The following is a 25430-nucleotide window of genomic DNA, read 5'->3' on the forward strand; positions in this document are numbered from 1 at the left end:
GCTGTTCAAACTGGAAGCAGCAGACACTTGATGCTACTGGGGATGAAGAAAATCGGTTCGGGGACCCAGGGAAACAGTCTTCATGCCCTGAAAATAATAGAAACTACGAAAGAAAGTGCAAATAACAGTTATTACCCTTTTGGACTGTAGCCCAATTGTGCAAAAGTATTATTTTTTGTTTACATGGCATTCGACATTTACCAAAAATTCCACATATCATTATGTTTCTGCGCTACACAACAAGGTTGTGAGGAAGCAATTTTATCACTCCATTTTACGGAGTAAGAAACAGCTCAGAGAGGATTAGTGGACCTCCAGGCCCTCGTGTTAACAGCGAGGGACAGAGCCGTGCAAGAATCCAGACATACACGTTCCAAATTTACTCTAAATATGAACAGACCATTCCACACGTCCACTGTCCGCCGGGAAGACGAAGGAGACAGCAGGATTGCCCCAGGTCTCAGGGATCCATCAGTGTCCCTCGCCACCCATGGCCCCCCCCCCACGACTCGTTTCGGAATGGTACGGCCCTTTTCCCCTATCGCGAGACTGGCAGCGTCGTTGCCAGGGCAACAGCGTTCCTTGGGGCAGGAGGGCGTAGGACCCGCAGCTCCTTCCATTTTTAGAGAAGCTACCGTGCGGTGGCGGGAAAGATTCCTCTTCCCTGGGGGACAGTGGGTGATGCTGAGGGTGTCAATGCTCTGACGACTGGACACCAGCCCCCAAGTTTTCACCTGGAAGGTGAGTAACCGCACAAGTTAGGAGCCAAGCTCCATCGCCGCACGACAAGCCAATGAGAGGGTGGGGCGGAGTTGTGTCAGGCTGCTGGGCCCGGAGACTGGCTGTTGAGGAGAGGCGGCAAGGGCCAATGAGGGGGCGGGCTCAGCAGGGGGCGGGTTCGGTCGCCCGGGCGGAGTCTTTAGTGGCTGACAGCTGGAGATGACCGGGTTGGGAGGGGGCAGCAGGTCCGCCCCTTGAGAGGCTTCTGTCTTGAATGCTGCGTGTCGCCAGGATTTCCTGGACCCGGTGGCAAACTTTCCTGATTTTAGGACTTGGCATCAAGAACTCTCACTGTCCTTCTAATCGCTAAGATCTAGAACTTACATTAAACCTTAATTACCGTTTAAAATACACCATAAGTGGCAAAGGGTGCAAATGGGCATTTAACAGAAACAACAACAACAACAACAACAACAACAACATTTGACTAGAGACTCAGCTTCTCTCGTGATTAAAGAAATTAAATCTGACACACAAATACCTTTTGCGATTTATCAGATTGACAAAGATGAAAGGCTTTGACAAAACCAGATTGGCCCCGAGTGGGGAAACGGGCATTTTCATGTCAGCATACCCTGTTGGTAGTAATGCAATTGGGTACAACCTTCTTTGGAGGACGGTTTGGCAGACTCCCAGAATTTTTTTTTTTTTGTCTTTTGTCTTTGTTGTTGTTGCTATTTCTTGGGCCGCTCCCGCGGCATATGGAGGTTCCCAGGCTAGGGGTCGAATCGGAGCTGCAGCCACCGGCCTACACCAGAGCCACAGCAACGCGGGATCCGAGCCGCGTCTGCAACCTACACCACAGCTCATGGCAACGCCAGATCGTCAACCCACTGAGCAAGGGCAGGGACCGAACCCTCAACCTCATGGTTCCTAGTGGGATTCGTTAACCACTGCGCCACGACGGGAACTCCCAGACTCCCAGAATTTGAAACGTGTTCTTTTGAGTTGCAGTTCTATCTCCTGAAACACAACTAAGCAGAGATTTGTACCAGGTTAACTTAAAATTGAGGTATTTTTTACACACAGTAAAATTTACCCATTTAATATTGCAGTTCTGTGAGTTTTGACAAACCATCACCGGTGAGATCAAGATACAAAACAGTTTCATCATTTCCGGTAAAATCCTCTGATACTGAATTTGTAGTTAAGCCCTCCCTATCCCCAGCCCTGGTAACAGTCATCAATTTTTCCATCCCTATAGTTTTGTCTATTCCAGAATGTCATTTAATTGGAAGCAAATAGGGTGCAGCCTTTTGAATCTGTCTTCTTTCAACTTAGCCTTATGCAGTTGAGATTTGTCCATGTTTTGTTGTTGTTGTTGCTATTTCTTGGGCCGCTTCCGCGGCATATGTAGGTTCCTAGGCTAGGGGTTGAATCGGAGCTGTAGCCACCGGCCTTCGCCAGAGCCACAGCAACGCGGGATCCGAGCCGCGTCTGCAACCTACACCACAGCTCACGGCAACGCCGGATCGTTAACCCACTGAACAAGGGCAGGGACCGAACCCGAAACCTCATGGTTCCTAGTCGGATTCGTTAACCTCTGCGCCACGACGGGAACTCCTGTCCATGTTTTGTATCAGTAGTTAATTCCCTTATGTTGCTGATTGGTGTTCTGTTGTCTAGATATACCGCACTTGCTTATCCATTCTCTACTTGAGGAACATGTGTATTTTTCCTAGTTTTTGTCAATTATTAATGAAGCTGCTGTAAACATTTATGTAAAGGTTTTTGTGTGAATGTTACATTTCTTGGGTAAATATCCAGGAGTGAGGTTGTGGAGTCATATGGTAACCGTATGTTTAATTTTGTAAGAAAGTACCGAGCAGTTTTGCCACACAGCTGTCCAATTTTGCATTCTCACTGGCAATATATGAAAGTTCCAGTTGCTCTGACTTTGTCAGCACTAGGTATTGTTAGTTTTTTTTTTTTTTTTTTAATAATTTTCACCATTTGAATGTTAGCAGTATCATTGTGGGGTAAAAAATTTTTTTTAAAAATATAGTTGATTTACAATGTTCTGTCAGTTTCTGCTGTATAGCTAAATGACCTAGTCATACATATACATATACACATTCTTTTTCTCATATTATTTCTTAAAGACAGGAGTACCAACGAGGGGCCCAGATAGCAGTTCTTTTTTGCCATTGGCCTTGCCCATTTAACCTATATCAGTCCTTGTCCAATAGGGGTCTTAGAGGTGGATATGCCCAATAAGTTTTAAGGTTTCTTTGTTCCTCTCTTCCCGAGACTAGGAGTCGCTGGGTGTTGCCATTCTCTCATTCTTTTTTTATTAGTTGCGAAGTGGGTTTGAGATTAACGTCCATTTGGACGTAAAACAGATATACTCCCTGTAGTAAACAAGGCCAGTGGGGGTGTTATTCCCAGTAACCCTTAAGTTACAAGCGTTAATTAATGACCATGTCAAAGAACATATTGAAGCCAATGTTCCTACACTACCCAGCTGAATTAATTTCAGCCTCAGTACCACACAGTCTTAATTACTGTAGCTTTGTAATGTCTGAAGTCTGGGAGAGTTATGCCTCCTGCTTGGTTTTTGTTCCTCAGGATTGCTTTGGTGATGCTGGGTCTTTTATGGTTCCATATAAATTTTTGGACTGTTTGTTCTAGTTCTGTGAAAAATGTCATGGGTAATTTGATAGGGATTGCATTGAATCTGTACATTGCTTTGGGTAGTATGGCCATTTTTACAATATAAATTCTTCCAATCCAGGGGCATGGGATATCTTTCCATCTCTTTGAATCCTGTTTAAGTTCCTTGATTAGCGTTTTATAGTTCTCAACATATAAGTCTTTCACCTCCTTGGTCAGATTTATTCTTAGGTATTTACTTTTTTTTGGGTGCGATTTTAAAAGGTATTTTTTATGTTCCTTTTCTAATATTTCATTGTTAGTATGCAGAAATGGCCATTGATTTCTAAATGTTTATCTTGTATCCTTCTACTTTGCTGAATTTGTCGATCAGTTTGAGCAGTTTTTGTGTAGACTCTGTAGGGTTTTCTCTATATAGTATCATGTCATCTCATAGAGTGACAGTTATGCCTCTTTTCTTCCAATTTGGATACCTTTTATTTCTTCTGTTTGTCTGATTGCTGTGGCTAGGGCTTCCAGTACTATGTTGAATAAAAGTGGTGAGAGTGGGCATCCTTGTCTTGTTCCAGATTTTAGTGGGAAGGCTTTCAGCTCTTCACCATTGAGTATTAGTGTTATATTTGCTGTGGGTTTGTCATAAATGGATTTAATTATGTTAAGATATGTTCCCTCTATACCCACTTTGGTAAGAGTTTTTATCATGAATCGATGTTGGATTTTGTGAAATACTTTTTCTGCATCTACTTGAGATGATCATGTGGTTTTTCTACTTTTCTTTTGTTGATGTGTATGGCATTGATTGATTTGCATATGTTGAACCGTCCTTGTGAACTTGGGATGAATCCCACTTGGTCGTGGTGTATGATCTTTTTTATGTGTTGTTGGATTTCGTTGGCTAAAATTTCGTTGAGAATTTTTGTGTCTATATTCATCAAAGAAAATATTTTCTCTTTTGGTAGTGTCTTTGTCTGGTTTTGGTATTAGGGTGATGGTGGCTTTACAGAATGTCTTTAGGAGTGTTTAAGACATTTGGAAAAGTTTAAGAAGGATGGGTATAAGTTCTTTGTATGTTTGGTAGAATTCACTTGTGAAGCCATCTAGTCCTGGACTTTTGTTTGTAGGGAGTGTTTTTATTATGTATTCAATTTCATTTCTCATGATTGTTCTGTTCAAATGACCTGTTTCTTCTTGATTCAGTTTTGGTGGGCTGTATGTCTCTAGAAATCTGTCCATTTCTTCCAGGTTGTCAAATTTGTTGGCACATAATTATTTATAGTATTTATTTATTTATTTATTTTTCTGCAGAATCCATTGAGATTTCTCTTTTTTCATTTATTTTATTTGGGTTCTCTCTATCTTATTCTTGGTGAGTCTGACCAGAAGTTTGTCAATTTTTTTTACTCTTTCAAAGAATGAGCTCTTGGTTTTATTAATTTCTTTCTATTGTTTTTTAAATCTCTATTTTATTGATTTCCCCTCTGATCGTTATGGTTTCCTTCCTTCTGCTGACTTTAGGTTTGGTTTGTTTTTCTTTTTCTAATTCTTTTAGGTGGTAGGTTAAGATTTTGATTTGAGATTTTTCTTCTTTTTTGAGGAAGGTCTGTATCACTATGGACTTCCCTCTTAGAACTATTTTGTGGCATCCCATAGATTTTGAATGTGTTTTCATTGTCATTTATCTTGAGGTATTTTTTAATTTCCACCCCTTTAAAATTACTCAATGAATTTTATTACATTTACAGTTGTACAACAGTCATCACAACCCAATTTTATAGCATTTCCATCCCAAAGCCCAGGCCGCCTCCTAGCCTGTCTCATTTGAAAACCGTAAGTCTGTGAGTCAGTATCTGTCCTGCAAAGAAGTTCATTGTGTCCTTTTTTCAGATTCCACATATAAGTGATAGCGTATGATGTTGGCGTCTCACTGTCTGGCTAACTTCACTTAGCATAATAATTTCTAGGTCCATCCATGTGGCTGCAAATGCCATTATTGCTTTCCTTTTAGTGGCTGAGTAATATTCCATTGTGTATATATACCACATCTTCTTTATCCACTTCTCTGTCAATGGACATTTAGGTTGTTTCCGTGTCATGGCTATTGTATATAGTGCTGCAGTGAACATGGGAGTACATGTTTCTTTTTGAGTCATGGTTTTCTCTGGATAGATGCACAGGAGTGAGATTGCTAGATTAAATGATAGTGCTATTTTTAGTTTTCTGGGGAATATCCATCCTGTTTTCCACAGTGGTTGCACCATTTTACATTCCCACCAACAGTGTAATAGGGTTCCCTTTTCTCCACACCCTCTCCAGTATTGTCTGTAGACTTTTTGATGATGGCCATTCTGGCTATGGTACAAAGTGGTACCTCATTGTGTTTTGATTTGTGTTTCTCTAATAATGAGTGATGTTGAACATCTTTTCATGTGTTTTTTGGCTATCTGTATGTCTTCTTTGGAGAACTGTCTGTTTAGCTTTTCTGCCCATTTTTGGATGGGGTTGTTTTTTTTTTTGGTATGGAGCTGTAGAAGGTGTTTATAAATTTTGGAGATGAATCCCTTGTCAGTTGATTCACTTGCAAAGATTTTCCCCCATTTTGTGGGTTGTCTTTTCATTTTGTTTAGGGTTTCCTTTGCTGTGCAGAAACTTTGAAGTTTGATTAGGTCCCATTTGTTTATTTTTGTATTTATTGTCATTACTGTAAGAGGTGGTTCTGAGAAGTTGTTGCTGTGGTTTATGTCAGAGAGTGTTTGGCCTGTGTTTTCCTCTAAGAGTTTGATAGTGTCTGGTCTTATATCTAGGTCTTTAATCCATTTTGAGTTTCTTTTTGTGTATAGTGTTAGGGAGTGTTCTAATTTCATTCTTTCACATGTGGCTGTCCAATTTTCCCAGGACCACTTATTTAAGGGGCTGTCTTTTCTCCATTGTATATTCTTGCCTCCTTTGTCATAGATTAGTTGACTATAGGTATGTGGGTTTAATTCTGGGCTTTCTATCCTGTTCCACTGATCTGTATTTCTATCTTTGTGCCAGTACCATACCGTTTTGATGACTGTTGCTTTGTAATATAGTCTGAAGTCTGGGCATCTGATTCCTCCAGCTCCATTTTTCTTTCTCAGGATTGCTTTGGCTCTTCTGGATATTTTGTGCTTTCAAACAAACTTTAAAATATTTTGTTCTAATTTTGTGAAAAAGGTCCTTGGTAATTTGATAGGGATTGCATTGAATCTGTAGATTTCCTTGGGTACTAAAGTCATTTTGATAATATTGACTCTTCCAATCCAAGAGCATGGTGTGTCTTTCCACCTATTTGTGTCATCTTTGATTTCTTTCATCAGTGTCTTATAGTTTTCAGAATACAGGTCTTTTGTCTCTTTAGGTAGGTTTACTCCTGGGTATTTTATTCTTTTTGATGTGATGGTAAGTGGGCTCATTTCCCTAGTTTCTCTTTCTGATCTTTTATTGTTAGTATGTAGAAATGCAGTCAATTTCTGTATATTAATGTTGTATCCTGTGACTTTGCCAAATTCCTGGATGAGCTCTAACAGTTTTCTGGTAGAGTCTTTAGGATTCTCTAGGTATAATATCATGTCATCTGCAAATAGGGATAGTTTTACTTCTTCCTTTCCAATTTGGATTCCTTTTATTTCTTTTTCTTCTCTGATTGTCATGGCTAGGACTTCCAAAACTCTGTTGAAGAGTAGTGGTGTGAGTGGAAATCCTTGTCTTGTTCCTGATCTCAGCAGGAATTCTTTCAGCTTTTCCCTATTGAGAATGATGTTAGCTCTGGATGTGTCATCTATGGCCTTTATTATGTTGAGGTAGGTTCCCTCTATGCCCACTTTCTGAAGGGTTTTTATCAGAAATGGGTGTTGGATTTTGTCAAAGGCTTTTTCTGTGTCTATTGAGAGGAACATATGGTTTTTATTCTTCAGTTTGTTAATGTGGTGGATCACACTGATGGATTTGTGGATATTGAAGAACCATTGCATCCCTGGGATATATCCCACTTGATCATGATGTACAGTCCTTTTAATATATTGTTGGAAGTGGTTTGCTAGTATTTTGCTGAGGATTTTTGCATCGATGTTCATCAGTGAGATTGGCCGGTAGTTTTCTTTTTTTTGTGGTATCTTAGTCTGGTTTTGGTATCAGGGTGATGGTGGCTCCATGGAATGAGTTTGGGAGTGTCCCTTCCTCTGCAATTTTTTGGAATAGTTTCATAAGGATAGGTGTTAGCTCTTCTCTAAAAGTTTGATAGAATTCACCTGTGAAGCCATCTGGTCCTGGACTTTGGTTTGTTGGAAGTTTTTAAATCACAGTTTCAATTTCAGTACTTGTGATTGGTCAGTTCATCTTTTCTATTTCATCTTGGTTTAGTCTTGGAGGATTGTGCTTTTCTAAGAATTTGTCCATTTCTTCTAGGTTTTCCATTTTATTGGCATGTAGTTGCATGTAGGAGTCTCTTATGATCCTTTGTATTTCTGTGATGTCCATTGTTACTTCTCCTTTTTCATTTCTAATTTTATTGATTTGAGTCCTCTCTCTTTTTTTCTTGATAAGTCTGGCTGAGGGTTTATCAATTTTGTTGATCTTTTCAAAGAACCAGCTTTTTGTTTCATTGATCTTTTCTGTGGTTTTCTTCATTTCTATTTCATAATCTGCTCTGATCTTTGTGATTTCTTTCCTTCTACTAACTTTAGGTCTTGTCCTTCTCTCTTGAGCTGCTTTAGATGTAAATAAAGTTAGCTTGTTTATTTGAGCTTTTTCTTGTTTCCTGAGGTGGGCTTGTATTGCTGTAAACTTTCCTCTTAGAATGGCTTTTGCTGCATCCCATAGGTTTTGGGGAGTCATATCGTTGTTGTCATTTGCTTCTAGGTATTTTTAAATTTCCTCTTTGACTTCTTCAGGGATCCATTGGTTGTTTAGTAGCATGTTGTTGAGTTTCACGTGTTTGTGTTTCTTTGCAGTTTTTTTCTTGTTGATTTCCAATTGTATAGTGTTGTGGTCGGAAAAGATGCTTGATATGATTTCAATTTTCTTAAAGTTACCAAGGTTGGATTTGTAGCCCGGGATGTGATCAGTCGTAGAGAATGTTCCCTGTGCGCTTGAGAAGAATGTGTATTGTGTTGCTTTTGGATGGAATGTCCTAGAAATATCTATTAAGTACAACTGGTGTAATGCTTCATTCAGGACCTGTGTTTCCTTATTGATTTTCTGTCCGGATGATCTGTCTGTTGCTGCAAGTGGGTTGTTAAAGACCCCACTAGGATTGTGTTATTGTCGATTTGTCCTTTTAAGGTTGTTAGCAGTTGCCTTGTATATTGTGGTGGACCTATGTTGGGTGCGTAGGTATTTAAAATTGTTATATCTTCTTCTTGGATTGATCCTTTGATCATTATGTAATGACCTTTTTTGTCCCTTAAGATATTCTTCGTTTTAAAGTCTATACTGTCTGTTATGAGTATTGCTACTCCAGCTTTCTTTTGATTCCCGTTTGCATGGAATATTTTCTTCCATCCTCTCCCTTTGAATTTGTATGTGTCCCTAGAAGTGAAGTGGGTCTCTTGAAGACAGCATATATATGGATCTTGTTTGTATCCATTTCAGCCAGTCTTTGTCTTTTGGTTGGGGCGTTTAGTCCATTAACATTTAAGGTAATTATTGATATGTATGTTCTTATTGCCATTTTATTAGTTGTTTTGGATTTGTTTGTGTTGCTCTTTTTTCTTCCCTTCTTCTCTTGTTCTCTCCTCTCCTGGTTTGATGACTATCTTTAGTGTTGTATTTGCATTGATTTTTCTTATTTGTTTGTGTATAAATTGTAGATTTTTGGTTTGCAGTTACTCTGAAGTTTTGATATAAGCGTCTCTATGTGTATATACACACGAGATTGTTTTCAGTTGTTGGTCTCTTAATTGCAAGTGCATCTCCAGTGTCCTGCATTTGTACCCACCTCTTCTCATGATTTCTAATTTTGGTGACATAATTGTGCGTGGATGATTTCATATCTTTACTATATATATACCTTTACTGGTGAGCCTTGTCATTTGTGGTATTTTTGTTTCTGGTTGCGGCCTTTTCTTTTCTGCCTGGAGAAGTTTTTTGGCATTTGTTGTAAAGCCGGTTTAGTGTTGCTGAATTCTCTCAACTTTTGCTTATCTGTGATGCTTTTGATTTCTCCTTCAAATCTGAATGAGAGCCTTGCTGTGTAAAGTAATCTTGGTTGGAGGTTTTTTATTTTCATCACATTAAGTATATCATGCCACTCCTTTCTGGCCTACAGAGTTTCTGATGAAAAATCTACTGATAACCTTATTGGGTTTCCCTTGTATGTTACTTGTTTCTTTTCCCTAGCTGCTTTCAGTATTTTCTCTTTGTCTTTAATTTGGTCAGTTTGATTAATATGTGTCTCGGTGTATTCCTTCTTGGGTTTATTTTATATGGTACTCATTGTGCTTCCTGGATTTGAGTGAGTGATTCCTTTCCCATGTTAGGGAAGTTTTTGGCTATTATCTCTTGGAATATTTTTTCTGTCCCCTTCTCTCTCTCTTCTCCTTCTGGCACCCCTATAATACGGATGTTGGTGCGTTTAACGTTGTCCCAGTATTTTCTGAGACTCTCTTCATTTCTTTTCAATCTTTTTTCTCTTTTATGTTCCACATCCATAATTTCCACTAATCTGTCCTCCACCTCGCTTATTCGTTCTTCTGCCTCCTGTATTCTGCTGTTGGTTGCTTCTAATGATTTTTTTTTTCAGTTATTGTATTTTACTTAAGTTTTATATCTTGTATCTCTTCATTCAGTATTTCCTGTAAGTTATCCATCTTTGCCTCCAGTTTATTTCTAACATCTTGCATCATCTTCAGCATCAACTGTCTAAAGTCTTTTTCCTGGAGACTGTGAGTGTCCTAATCACTCAGTTATTTTTCTGCAGTTTTTTTCTTGTTCCCTTATCTGTGTTATAGTTCCGTGCCTTTTCATTTTATAGGATTTTGGTGTGGTCTCCTTTTTGCAGGCAATGGAGTTGGAGCCTCCCTTGCTTCTGATGTCCGCTTCCCTTGTAGCTGAAGTTGGTAAGGGAGTTTGATATAGGCTTCTTGGTGGGAGGTGCTAGTGCCTGCCCACTGGTATGTGGGGCTGATTCCTATCCCTCTGGTGTGTAGGGCTTTGTCTCTGGGTGAGATTAGAGGTGGCTGTGTGCCTGGGGAGTTGTTAAGTAGACTGTTTACTAATGGGCGGGGCTATGATCCCACCTGGATTGTTGTTTAGCATGGGGCTTCTCAGTGCTGATGGGTGGGGCCAGATTTTCCCAAAATGGCCACCTCTAGAGGAACACACACTGATAAATATTCCCGAGAGCTTTGCCTGCAGTGTCCTTCCCCTACAATGAGCCACATTCACCCTCTGTTTTCCCAGGACATCCTCCAAGAATTGCAGTTAGGAGTGACCCAGATTCCTATGGAGTCTCTGCTTTGCCCTGGGACCCTGTGCACATGAAAGCCTGTGTGTACCTTTCAAGAATGGGCTCTCTGTTTCCCCCAGTCCCATGGAGCTCCTGTGCACAAGCCCCACTGGCCTTAAATGCCAGATGCTCCAGGGGCTCTTTCTCCCAATGCCAGATCCCTAGGCATGGGGACCTCATGTAAGTCTCAGAACTCTCACTCCTGTAGGTGAGTCTCTGTGAAACAGTTACTTTCAGTCTGTGGGCTGCCCACCCAGCAGATACGGGGTTGCTTATGTTGTGTAATCACCCTTCCTACCATCCTTATGTGGCCTCCTCTTTGTCTTCCAGAGTAGGGTATCTTTTTGAAAGTTTCCAGTCCATTTGGTTGAAGGTTGTTCAGCATTTGCATGTAATTTTGCTGTTTTTATGAGAGAAGGTGAGCTCTAGTCCTTCTATTCCACCATCTTACTCCTGTCCCTAATTTCCCTTTTGATTTCTTCATTGACACATTGGTTTTTAGTAGCATGTTGTTTAGTCTCCATAATTTATGTTCTTGATGTCCTGCTGAGTAAGTCATTGTTATGTAAATTATCCTTATGTTTCCTTCTATTCCCTTGGATGTTTCATATTTTACATTTATTTATTATTCAAATTTTTTACTTTTATTAATGTCATATGGTAAAATGTGTCAACTATACTGTAACATTTACCATGGAAAAAAAGAAGCAATCTCTAGTCATGTCTATTATATAACTATTTTTGGCTTTATCAATTTTTGAACATTATCTTTGATTTCTTATCATGACAGATTAGATTTTTGTATAATACCGTTCTGTTTACATACTCCTTCCCACATGCACTCAATATAATTTAGGCACATTGTGTTAAGTCAATATTCAGTGCTTGTATAATTATAAGTATTATCATTTGATTGTTTGCTTTCTTGTACTATGATTTATTTTTCTTGTGGAATTTCTATGTGGCTGTTAAGATTTCTTCTCAGACACTCGAATACATCTATACATTACTAATTCATTGCCCTTTACCCATTCTTGTTTCTACATGGTCAAATTCAGAAGATTGTTGGTTACATACTTATTCATTTTGGGAACTATATTTCGTATAGTTTATTATTTCCAGTAGAAAATACACTAGAACAGACTTAATTATACAGCAGATCAAAAATTCCTGGAGCCTTTTAGCTGACACATGCCATTGGTGGTTTCCTGGCATCTCCCTTTATTGACATGTATTGTACTGGCTTTGCACACACTTCCATCTCACTGCTCTCTCTGTAAGCTGCAATAAGTCTCCCTTGACAGGTTGCTTAGGGCATTACAAGACATTTGGCCTTTCAGGGACTTATGCTTTTTGATTGTGATGTGAAGGGCCAGGGTGATCCGTCATTCCACAATAATAATGTCAGTGCCTTCCTGAGTGAGCCCCAGAATCCTTTTTCCAGAGTTTGAATAATGTTGAGATCAATGCCTTTTTCGTTTGCTGAGACAGAAAGAGTTGACCTGCTGGTCCTTTAAGCCTCAGCTTTGGCACACTGAATGGTTGGAGGCTAAATCATATTATCCCTCTTTGTGCCTTGGAGGAGCAGCGGGTTGTTCATGTTTGGGCTTCCTCCTGTGTCCAAAACCTCCTTGGACTCTGCCTCTGCTGTTCAAAAAGAGAAAGAAAGATGAGTTATTTTGTTGGGTAGGAAAAGAACATTGTCACACTTGCTGGGCCAAAGACAGTTGTCTTTCTTCTGTTATGAGATAAATGGTTTAATTCATAATTGATAGGAATTTAGGAAAAAGTTTGTTGGAAGAAATCCATTCATGTCTAAAGCTAAGTATTGAGAAGGCAAATTCTGAAATCCTCTCTGTTTCTTCCATGTTACTCAGCCTGCATGTTATGTCCAACATTACTGAACATGTCTGGAACAGTACTGATCAAGGGTGACAGTTTGGAAGGATCAATATGCCAGCAATGCCTGTTTCCCCACTAGTCTGAACCACCCTGCCTAGTATTTCCTGCTTCAGGAAACAGTCCTGGGAATAGAGCAGCCAGACTGGTGCGAGGTTGTAGACAGCATCACGTAAAAAACAGTTAAAGAGATTGGCAGTGTGTATCTAAATGATGAAAGTCTGTCCTCTAGTAAGGAGAGTAGGCTCAGTTTTCTGTTGTTTCAGGGTAGGAGTAGAATCATACATTTTAGAAGGGGGCGGATTGATAGAGGAAGGGCAATCACCTGGAGATAAGTGCTTCATGAAAATGTGGTCCCAAGGAGGAGAGGAAGAATCAGAGCCAAGAGGGAAGCCCAGGGTGACTACTGAGCTAGAAAAAAGAAGGCAAAACCTGAGGAAAGTAGAGGCCTTAGCAGACTATTACAGTGAAGCATGAGTTTTGACTCAGGGGTGTGGTGTTCCACAAGTGTCATCTGAGGTCAAGAACATAATAAATGTTATTCTTGGAGGCATAGGAAGCCATTGAAGTGACATTCATTTCTGATTTTTTTTTAAGCTACTTTCAGAATCTGACATCGTGGGCAGCATGTTTTTTTCACCTATAGTGATGTAAGATGTAATGATCCATGGACACAGATGTCTTTTGATGAAATTAGGGTACTGTGGCTTTGGGAGATACATAATCCTTATAACAAAGGCTCTGAGTTAACTGCATGTTAACAACCAATGAAACATTTAAACATACAAGTCATAACTTGCTTAACATTTTGTTTGCTTCAGGAGATCAATGGATATCATAAGGGGAAACTTAGATAGAATTTCAAAACCAGCCTCAAATTCAAGAACACGTCCTGGGAGCAGAGGTTCAAATGCTTCTTTGGAGGTGCTTTCACCAGAACCAGCGTCCTTCAAGGTACTTGGCTGTTTAGAAATAATTTAAAAGACTCCTCTCAACCTTTAGCAATTGATAAACCAAGGCTGTTGTTAACATCCCATTCCAAGGTTCCCCTTTAGGGCATGTGTTCTGGGAGCACTCACAGATTTCATGGATTTTATTTTAGATGATTTAATATGAAAATACTGTTTCCTTCTTTACCTTCTCTTTTTTGGGGGGAGTATGGTTTATTTGTTCACACATATTTTAATGCTTATTTGTTATTTTTCTTTTTTCTTTTGTAAGACAGCTTTATATTCCAATATCTTCTGTGGCACCATTGACTCTTACTATGAAAAGATTGAGTAATTTTAAAGGTAGAGTTTAGGTAGGAGTTCCCATTGTGGCTCAGTGGAAACAAATCTGACTAGTATTAATGAGGACACAGATTCGATCCCTGGCCTTGCTCAGTGGGTTAAGGATCTGGTGTTGCCGTGAACTGTGGTGTAGGTCACATACGTGGCTTGGATCTGGTGTTGCTGTGGCTGTGGCGTAGGCCAGTGGCTACAGCTCCAATTCAGCCTCTAGCCTGGGAACCTCCATGTGCTGTGGGTGGGGCCCTAAAAAGACAAAAGAAAAAAAAATAGAGTTTAGTAAAGACCACACAGTGTATGTTTAGTAGGTACATTAATTACCTGGCTGTGACTCTCTTTCTTTTCCTTAATAGTCTTTTTTTCTTTTCTTAAAATATCTAAACGATGATTTTTAAAGAATCATTTTTTCTCCTTCTGTGATATGGTACAAATTTTTTAAAAAATAAATTTTATTAGAGTGTAGTTGACTTAGAATAAGTTGTGTTAATTTCAGGTGTACAGCAAAGTAAATCAGTTACACACACACACACACACACACACACGTCCGTCCTTTTCAGATTCTTTTCCCATATAGGTTATTATACTTATTGAGTAGATTACTCTGTGCTATTCAGTAGGTCCTTGTTACCTATGTATTTTATATATAGTAGTATGTGTATGTCAATCCCAACCCCCTAATTTATCCCTCCTGCCCCACATTTCTCTTTGGTAACCAGGAATTTGGTTATTTGTTTTAAGGTTGTAGGAAACAAAAATTTTGAAACTTACGGTGAAAAAAATCTTTGCAAGTGTATGACTCCTTAGTCACTTATTCTTTTGACTTATGGACCAGACTCTGCTTTGTGAAACTCTGAGTTTTTGTCTATCATGATTTAATTCTGGAAATAGAAAGCATTCCAGGCTTTCTAGCAGAAAGGAATTGAATAAAAGAAATTCAGTTCCTCAAAAGCAGTGGAAAGCCAGACGGAAAGGAAATTGTGGGAGGGGAATTCACTTGGATTTTTGGTTCCCAGGTCACACCACCATGGCTGAAACTCAGAGATCAGAAAGCTGCTGTTGCTGCCGCTTCTGACAGTGCTACACATCCCTCAGAACCACAAAACTGGTGACTAGACATGTAGAGCTGACTGCCTTCGATATTTCTTGCCAGTTTCCTATCAGAGGTTTAGGAAGCTGGCTTCTACCTCACTTCTGTGGTATAAATTTTGTGCAGATGTATCTAATTAGATGAAACTAATATGCGTCCAAAACCTTACCTGTGAGGGGCTTTGTAAAATAAAAGTTTCTAGCTTAGCTCTCTCTTCTATTTCATCTAAGCCTACATCATTACTATACCGTGTATTAATTCTTGTAACATTGTAATATCTCTTGACGTGGTAAGGTGGCTCTTCCCATCATATTCTTTTCTAGGACTGCCTTACCCATTTCTTTTTGTATTTTAGAACAGTTTTTCACATCCTGTGAAAACTGTTGTGGTTTTGGTTGCAATTGCTTTAAATTTATAGATTAATTTGGAGAGAGTTTCTAACTTTATAATATGAAATCTTCCCATCTATTAACATGGTATCTCATTGACTTCTTTGCTTCCTTTTTATTTTAAAAAAAATTTTTTTTTAGGGCTGCACTCACGGCATATGGAGGTTCCCAGGCCAGGGGTCTAATTGGAGCTGTTGCCAGAGCCACAGCAATGCAGAATCCAAGCCGTGTCTGCGACCACAGCTCATGGCAACACCAGATCCTTAACCCACTGAGCAATGCTAGAGATTGAACCTGCAACCTCATGTTTCCTAGTCAGATTTGTCTCCGTTGTGCCGCAACGGGAACTCCAACTTCTTTGCTTCTAATTAAAAAATTTTACGTACTGCAAAATTCACTCTTTTGTGGTGTATAGTCCTGAGTTTGGCAGATGTGTAGAGTGATACTGTCACAATCAAGATAATAGAACAATTCTGTCATCACCTCTCAAAAATTCCCTTATGTTACCCCATCCTAAACAATCTCTCTTTGTCTTTGGAAATTCCTGATCTGTTCTCTGTCCCTATAGTTTTTTCTTTTCCAGAAGATTATAGGAATGGAATTTAAAAATATGTTGCTTTTCAGTTTGGCTTTTGTCTGTTGGTAGTTGAAACTCATTCATGTCCTTGCGTATAATAATAGTTGACTGTTTTTTATAGTAATGTTCCATTATGTGGGTAAACCACAGTTTACTTATTCATTCCCTAGTTGAGGAACGTTTGAGTTTTTTGCAGGTTTTGTTGATTATGAATAAAGCTGCTGTGAACATTTGCATACTGAATTTTTTTGAGGGGGAAAATAGGTTTTTATTTCTCTTGGGTAAATATCTAGGGGTGGGATTGCTGGGTTGTATGGTAAGTATATGTTTCCCTAAAAGAAACTGTCAAGCTGTTTTCTGTTTCCACCAGAAATGTATAAGAGTTTGAGTTGCTTTGCATCCTCACTAGCAGTTGATATAGCTTTTTGTTTTTGTTTTTGTTTTTTGTTTTTTGGCTGTGACCTTGGCAAATGGAAATTCCCTGGCTAGGGACCAAACCCATGCCACAGCAGTGACCTGAACCACAGCAGTGACAACTCCAGATCCTTAACCCACTGAGCCACCACTGGTATCCTTTTTCTCTTTTCTTTTTTTTAAAAGTCATTCTAATTGGTATACTGTAGTATGTCATCGTGGTTTTAACTTGAATTTCCCTGATGACTAATAATGTTAAATATATTTTTTGTGCTTATTTGTATTTCTTGTATCATTTTTAGAAAGCAAATATTCAAAAATTTGCCTCACTTTTCAATTTGTGTTTGTTTACTCATTGCTTTTGAGAGTTCTTTTTATATTCTAGAGATAGTCTACTGTCATATATATGATTTGCAACTATTTTCTCCCAGTCTGTATCTTGACTTTTCATTTTTTAACTGTCTTTTTTAAAAAATCTAAGTTAGGGAGTTCCTGTCGTGGCTCAGTGGTTAACGATCCCGACTAGGAACCATGAGGTTGCGGGTTCGATCCCTGGCCTTGCTCGGTGGGTTGAGGATCTGGCGTTGCTGTGAGCTGTGGTGTAGGTTGCAGAGGCAGCTTGGATCCTGCATTGCTATGGCTCTGACATAGGCCAGTGGCTACAGCTCTGATTAGACCCCTAGCCTGGGAACCTCCATATGCCATAGGAGCGGCCCTAGAAAAGGCAAAAAGACAAAAAAAAAAAATCTAAGTTAAAAATTTTTTTTCATTATAGTTGATTTACAGTAGTCTGTCAATTTCTGCTGTACAGCCAAGTGACCCAGTCATACCTAACTGTGTCTTTTAAATAGCATTTAAAATTTTGTAACATGCAGTTTATCAATTTTTTCTCTTTTGAGGATTGTGGTTTTTGATTGGGTCTTAGAACCATTTGTCTAACCCAAGTTCCCAAAGATTTTTCCTATGTTTTCTTCTGAAAGTTTTATGTTTTACATTTAGATTCTTGTGGCCTCTCCTTGTTGTCAGTAAGAAGGCTTTTGTAAACACAGTATTCATCCCTGTGCGGGTTGTCTAGTTCAGCTATTTTTCTCCTGTGGCTTTAATTTTTTTCTCTTTCATATCTACTGTAACTCACCTAGGCATGGATTTATTTAATTTATCCTTCTGGAGACTAGTACTTCTTCAGTTTAAGGATTTGTGTGTTTCCTTTGTTTTTGTGGTTTTTTGAAAACTTCTCAACCATTGTGTTTTCAAGTTTCAAATATTGCCTGCATTTTTTTCTATATTGTAATCCTGAAAGTCCAATTAAATGTGTGTTGAAACTTCCCCTTCATGTCTCTTAAAAAAAAAAAAAAAAAATATATATATATATATATATATATATATATATATATTTATTTCTCTGTATTTCATGCTGGGGAATTTTTAACATGTATTTTCTAATTTTTGAATTCTTTCTTATACTATGTCAAATCTGCTCTTCAATCTACCCATTGAATTTTTAAGCTTAATGATGTGTTTTTAATTTCTTGGAATTCTTTTCAGTTTACTTTAAAATTCATCTGTTCTTTGTAGTATCTTGACCTTGTGCTTTTTTAGACTCTTTTTTATACATATTAGAAATATTTATATGATTATCATTTTTAATGTCTTACATTCTTTTGTTTGTTGTGATTCTTCATTATCATTGGTCATATATTCATTCATGACTTTTGAATTTTTCAAATGTAAGTTTTAATTTGGAGAATTTTATGGAGCCTGATTTGAAACTGTATCTTCTAGAGCAAGTTTCTCTTTGCTTCTACCAAATGCCTCAGAAATATCACTGGCATGAATCCTTTTTTTTTTTTTTAAATCATTTTTTCATCTTTAAGCATTCCAGAGCACAGGAATAATATAAACTGGAATCTAAACCCACAAGAAGAATGGTCCTGTAGTTGTACATTCTCAGGAAGACTGCTTCCCACTTGGAACCGAGACTCATTTTTTAATTTGTGTCCTGTACTTTTGGATAGATATATTTTTCTAGTCTACCATCTCACCGAGGATGCACCTTGTTGAGGGATCCAGCTTCATGGGGCAGGAGAGGGAAGGTTCCTCTTCATCTTGGCCTGCAGGGGCCCAAGGCCTAGTTGTCTACTTTTGCATGGGTGGTAAAGCTCAAGCCCATTCTTTTTTTTTTTTTTTCCAGAAAAAAGAAATGCTTTATTTATAGGACACATATAGGAGAGTGGTTCAGAGCATAGTTTTTGTAATCAGACTATAATCTTGGGCAGGTTATTTACCTCTGTAATCCTCACTTTTTTTCTTAACTCAATGAATTTTATTACATTTATAGTTGTACAGCAGTCATCATAACCCAATTTTATAGCATTTCCGTCCCAAACTCCCAATGCATCTCCCCACCCCCCAACCTGTCTTCTTTGGAAACCATAAGTTTTTTAAAGTCTGTGAGTCAGTATCTGTTCTGCAGAGAAGTTCATTGTGTCCTTTTTTTAGATTTTACTTGTAAATGATGGCATATGATGTTGGTATCTCATTGTCTAACTTCACTTAGCGTGATAATTTCTAGGTCCATCCGTGTTGCTGTAAATGCTGTTATTTCTTTCCTTTTAATGGCTGAGTAATATTCCATTGTGTTATATGTACCACATCTTCTTTATCCACTCCTCTGTCAATGGGGCATTTAGCCCACAGCTTCTGAGGCCAGCACATCCTTATTTGCCTTTCCTTTTCACTCCTACCCCACCACCACCAGGGCAGCTACTTTAAGGATTAGCAAGGTTCCTATTCTAGCTTTCAGTTACCTTGAATTTCTGTTATCTATTTCCTAAAGGTTCTTGTGAGCTTGTCTATGCATTTCTAAGTAGATGCAAGGCATTAATTTGTTCAGTTTATCAAATTGAATTCTGAAAATGATTTTAGATTCTTTAGTCTTAAGCATAGTGATGGTAAACCTAAACCCTAGAGTCATGGGTTCTTATTAGGCTCTGCTGATCACATTTATGTGATTTTGGGCAAATTACTTTTTTTTTTTTTTTTTTAGGGCCATACCCAAGGCATATGGAAGTTCCCAGGCTAGGGGTCTATTCGGAGCTACAGCTGCCAGCCTACCCCCAGCCACAGCAATGCAGGATCTGAGCCGTGTCTGCAACCTACAGCACAGCTTACGGCAATGCCGGATTCTTAACCCACTGAGCGAGGCCAGGGATTGAACCCACAACCTCATATTTCCTAGGTGGATTCATTTCTGCTGCACCATGATGGGAACTCCTTGGGCAAATTACTTTGACTCTCTGTCAGTTTATTCATCTGTTCAAAGGGGTAATAATATTATCTACCTCATAGGCATGTTTTGAGGATAACATGAGATGAAATATGTAGTTTTTAGAAGTGACTAGCGCCTCGTAACTATTCCATACATCTAAATAGCATTCAGTGTAAAGTCAGCCACATAGTAGGTATTCACAAAATACATGTTCCATAAATTTAAAGTGAGTTTTACTATTTTCATGTAGGTAGGATAATATACAAAGACCTGACAAATTTTAGAGTAGTATAGAATTAGTATTTCTGCTTACATATTCATGAGTGATGATTTTTTTAAAGTAGTAACTCCATAATATTGATGTATGTTTTAATAATAGATTAATATTAACTTCATTCAAGACTTATTTAGAAGAAAAATATCAGTTATAACTTCAAGTTAGATTTCATTTGAACCTACTAAGCTATAGGTCACACTCTAGCATGTTTATTAACCATCAGGGAATCAGGGAATTTTGATACTTATATTGAAAGCAAGACTCCCTAAAACTCGGGATTTATCTTAAGGTCATGGAAAATCAGTAAAGTTCATGTTAGGTTGGGGAAGAAAGCCACAGATATGCTGCAGGTTGACTGCTGATTGCAAATGGTTTAGTGTCTGTAAAACCTTATACATTGCCTAAATAATAAATCCTGGAATTTTTATTAGTTTTATTGCTTATTTGTCTTTTATTAATTTCTTACCAAAACTTTCTTATGGCAAAAAATGAGTTTAAAATGCTAGAGTTTTAATGAAATTTCTGTAGTAAAGATATTATTTATTCTCATTCTAAAATTTTTGATTTATTGTTGCTTATGAATATTTCTCTTGGAAGAGCCAATAGTTTTAATTCATGTAAGACTCTCACAGTTTTCTGGTAGGGATCTAGTTGTTAGAAAGGGTTTTTATAGGGTATTTACCTTTCCTGGGACCAATGTGGAAGTATGAAGTGAGGGAGGGGCATGGAACAATGAAAACTGGAGATTGAATATGGCTTTGAGAATGAAGAAGAAGGAAAAATCACACACGTAGGCCACAGGGAGAATATCAGGAGGGTTAGAGAGGCCGGTGGGCATTGGGATGGGGAAGAAGATTGGTGCTAAAGGGGTGGGGGACTGTGGGTAAAATCGTGAAATGGGCAATATTTGCCTTTTGTTTTCTAGTGTCATCTTTTTTTTCCTCATTGCTTCCTGCTTATTCTAGGAGTTGGCATCATTTGGGATGATAGCTGTGAAAGATCTCTGTGTATCCTGAGGTGTGCTATCTGAGTATGCTGCTAATATCTAGCTATGTTTCCCCTCTATAAAAACCCATTCTCAGGGAAAAGTCAGCCTAGTTCATTTATGCCAGGATATAAATTACTGACAGGACTTGTGTGACCTGCCCCAGCATTTTCACAGAACTATGTCACCTTAAGGATTTTCTGGATATCATGGAATTTTGGGCTTTACTAGGCCTTTGATAGAAGCATGTCTTTGAGCAGGGAACCCTCTTTAACACCTCAAAGATCACATAAAGGGGGCATTGTTTTGTTTATTATAAATTGGGCCTCCACTATTTTTATTTCATACCAGATCTGTTTTCTTCTCTGTTAAATTGGGGTAGCAATGCATATAGCATAGGGTCATTGTGAGAAGTGAAGAAGGCAGTGTGTGTAAAGTACTTAGCACAGGACCTGGATGGTAGGAATTCCTCAGTAAATGTGGGCTATGATTTTTATACCACTGACTCAGCTCACTTCTGCTGGGGCTTGTGTCCTAGTCAGGTGAACAGAGATGCTCATGCAGTCCTGTAATCCTTGGCAGTTTAATTCTCAGCACCACCTACCTTCTGCCTTGGAGATGCACAAGGGGGCGAGGACGATAGTGGTGGTGTTCACCACAGGGGTGCAGAGAGAACGTAAAAGCCTCTGAGGACTGAGCCCCAGTGCGCTGGACCAGACAGTTCCTCTGTTGGAAGGGAAAGGCACTCCTCTCAGAAGTGGCTGGCTCTTCCTCCCTGAGGTTTTGCCTCTTCTGTGGGCTGTGTTCACCTCCGTGACTCTCAGTGCCAAGCGTGGCCCTCAGGCCCTATGATCCTTGTTTATTCGGGTGCAGCCATGGATGTTTTCTTGTTCTCCCAGGAAAATACAGCTGTGCTAAACCAGTGTCTTCAAAATGAACTTGGCTAAAATGGAAAGAGAAACCTAAATGATATAGAAAAACCGTGAATAGTGTAAAAATAATTTATTCACCTAAGCACATGGTTCTGATTTGAAGCACCACTGGAAGCACATCATGATCCAGACTTTTCACTTGGCAGCTGTCCAATAGCCACCACATAGTGGCGAGTGGCTCTCGTATTGGCCAGTGCAACTTTAGACCCTTGGCCCTCCATCGAGTGTAAATTCAGGGAGCAGGACCCTCCTCTTCATCCCCAGTGCTTGCTTGGCAGAGAGTGGTTCCCTTTGGGACTGATTCCTGATCTTTTTCTGCTATTGCTAGAAATTGCTGGAGAGTGGTACATATTACTTTGGTGCCAGTGTTAATAAACTTAATTCTGTATTTAAATTATATTTAAGTAATACACTTATAATAATTTAATGTTATTGAATGTATGTCCTCACATATATTGGTGTTAAAATAGTCTAGAAACTTAAAATTTTTAAAAAACACATTATTTTTGAAAACTGTTTCTTTGGAAATAATTTTTAGGTTGATACTGCAATCAATTTGAACTCCGGTAAAGAGGGCCACTCAGAAAACAGCAATACAGAGGAAAGTAGAAACAGTAATGATGACAATGGGGAAGACTACTCTGAGAAGATAAAATTGGCTGAAGATGGGTCAGATGAAGATCTGAATTTAGTTCAACATCAGATGATCCCTAGATGTTCAGGTAGGATAATCACTTGGTGATTGGCTATTGATAATTGCAGATGCTATAGTTCAAATGTCAGGGTTACTTATGTTTTTTAATAAGCCAAGTAGAAATAATTTAAAAAAATGAGACATACTTTTTGTGATCAAGCAAATCATCAGTTTTCAATTTTTAGGAATATTAGGATTTATTAAATACATTGATTAAAAAATAAAATATTTTGGAGTTCCCATCTTGGTGCAGCAGAAACGAATCCGATTAGGAACAATGAGGTTGCAGGTTCCATCCCTGGCCTTGCTCAGTGAGTTAAGGACCCGGCGTTGCCGTGAGCTGTGGTGTAGGTTGAGGATGAGGCTCAGATCTTGTGTTGCCATGGCTGTGGCGTAGCCCAGCGGCTACAGCTCTGATTGGGCCGCTAGCCTGGGAACTTCCATATGCTGCAGGTGCGGCCCTAAAAGGACAAAAACAAAAACAAAAACAAACAAAAAATTCATTTAATAAAGTTGTTATTGTCATTTTACCTTAAGTGTTTCCACATTTTATGACATGGTTTATTAATCGTTTTGATGATTAAAATTGCATAATTAAATGTATCCTGTAATTTATAAATGCCTTTTTTAAGGATAACCCCATTTGATCTTAATAACTTTTGGATTTTATAAGACTCCTTTTGTCATGGTTATTAACACTGGCTAGAGTGAATTAGAACAGCAGTTCTCAAAACATGGACTGCACAGACCTGGGCTCTGAGATCCTTTCAGGAGCTCTGCAAATAAAAAACTATTTTCATCGTAATACTGGTATAATGGTGATATAATTCATTATAATATTGAAATAACGATATTTGCCTTTTTGTCCATGGGTTTCACTGATGGTACAGAAGCAATGGTGGGTGAAATTGCTGGTGCTTTAGCATGAATCAAGGCAATGGCACCAAATTGTACGAGTAGTTACTGTATTCTTCATGAGCTGGCATGAATGGAGGAAAGAACCAGTGTCACTCAAGAATGTCCTTGGTGGAGCAGTAAAAATTTAAATTCCATTAAATCTTGACCTTTGAGTATACATCTTTTTAATAGGCTGTGTGATAAAAATGGGAGGTACATATATAGCAATTCTGCTATATACTGAAATGTGAAGGTCGTGTTGAGGAAAAGTACTCGTGTAATAGTTTAGGTTGAGAGCTGAGCTGGCCACTTTTTAATGGGACATCATTTTTACTTGAAAGAATGACTGCCATACTATTGTCATTCAGATGTAGGTATTTGGCAGACATTAAAAAAAAAAACGAAATGGGGCTTTTATTTCAAGGAAAGTAACTGACTTTGGTCAGTGATAAAATTTGACCTTTCAAGTGAAAAATTAGAATCATGGAGAACTTGTGTAGTCACCATGAGCTTTATAGCTTTACAATACTTAGACTTTTCTGATAAAAATTGGTGGCAGGAGTTCCCTGGTGGCTCAGTGGGTTAGGGATCTGTTGCAGTGGCTCTGTAGATTTTGTCCCTGGCCTGGGAACTTCTGCATGCTGTGGGAATGGTCAAAAAAAAAATTGTTGGCAATATTAACAAGAGTTTTTGATATTATATATTGAAATGTATTACTGTTTTCAATGTCTACATAGTTCAGCAAACCACTATTTTCCCGATGACCAATGCAGGGTAAAAGATCCATTCACCATGAAAGATAGATCCATTGATTTTAATGGAGCAAATATAGAAAGCTCACTAATAGGGTTACAGATTTCAACTAACCTTTAAGAAACTAACCCTTGTCCAATTTTGATATAATATCAAAGAAAACTATCCACAATTATTTGAAAAGGCTATTAAATTTCTCCTCCCCTTCCCAACTACCTGTCTGTATGAGGCCAAATTTTCTTCATATAATCTAACCGAATCAACAGATTATAATAAGAGTGACTGTAGAAGCAGATGTAAGAATCCAGCTGTCTTCTGTTAATCCAGATATTAAAAATTTAAAACATTGGCAATTTTCTCAATAATTTTTTTGGAACATGTAGTTATTTGTCATAAAAATGTTGTATTTATGTTAACATGTAATTAGTACTAACATGTTTATTATTTAAAAATGGATAAATACACATTTACGGTATTTTCCAGTTTTGATTTCTAACATGGTAATTATCAATAGATATAACTCACGGAAACAAAAGCTACTTTGGGTTCTCCATCATTTACAAGCTGTAAAGGGAAGCTGAGATCATAAATTTTGAGAACTGCTGATTTAGAGTATGTTGGGCATGAAGTCAGCTCTAGGGCCAGATGACTCAGGATTACAGTTATCAGGAAACAAAGTATTAGAGTTGAGATTAGCTATTGGTCCCATTTACACTGTATTTGTTTATACTCTTTCCCTACCACATGAGTGACTTCAAAATGCCTGCTGTATAGACCACTTATGTACATGGAGCCTCAGAGTGCTAGGGTTGGCAGCTGGGAATTAGAACTAGAAGCTGCTGTCTTTGAAGTATGTGAGCAATAAGATTTTTAGAGTCTCCTTATTAGTAAGATTAGTATTCTTTTCGGATAATCTTATTCCCTCTAAAAATATCTCCTTTTTCTTTAAGAGAAAGTGATCTTAAAGGAAATATCACTGGCCTCTTTGGATTTTCTGAAGTTGCAAAACCTGGCTTTCCTTAGCATAATATGCCGTTTCTAATGATCTAACGTGGGGTAGCTGAGACTTTAGAAACTTGAGCATTTATGCTCATTGACAGATTTTTGTCAT

General features: G+C 38.4%; 1 protein-coding gene across 1 annotated transcript in view; it reads left to right on the top strand.

The window, feature by feature from the left end:
- The first annotated feature begins 588 nt into the window (after nucleotides 1-588).
- LOC125119578 (fibrous sheath-interacting protein 1-like) overlaps nucleotides 589-25430 on the top strand; it is a 77220-nt gene continuing 52378 nt past the window's right edge. The window contains exons 1-3 of the mRNA XM_047766748.1: nucleotides 589-741; nucleotides 13579-13711; nucleotides 22514-22697. Coding sequence (XP_047622704.1) covers nucleotides 13586-13711; nucleotides 22514-22697 — 310 coding nt within the window. The 5' untranslated portion in view covers nucleotides 589-741; nucleotides 13579-13585. The remainder of the gene's footprint in view (nucleotides 742-13578; nucleotides 13712-22513; nucleotides 22698-25430) is intronic.

Source organism: Phacochoerus africanus, chromosome 2 (assembly GCF_016906955.1).
Source record: "Phacochoerus africanus isolate WHEZ1 chromosome 2, ROS_Pafr_v1, whole genome shotgun sequence".
Classification (NCBI taxonomy): domain Eukaryota; kingdom Metazoa; phylum Chordata; class Mammalia; order Artiodactyla; family Suidae; genus Phacochoerus; species Phacochoerus africanus.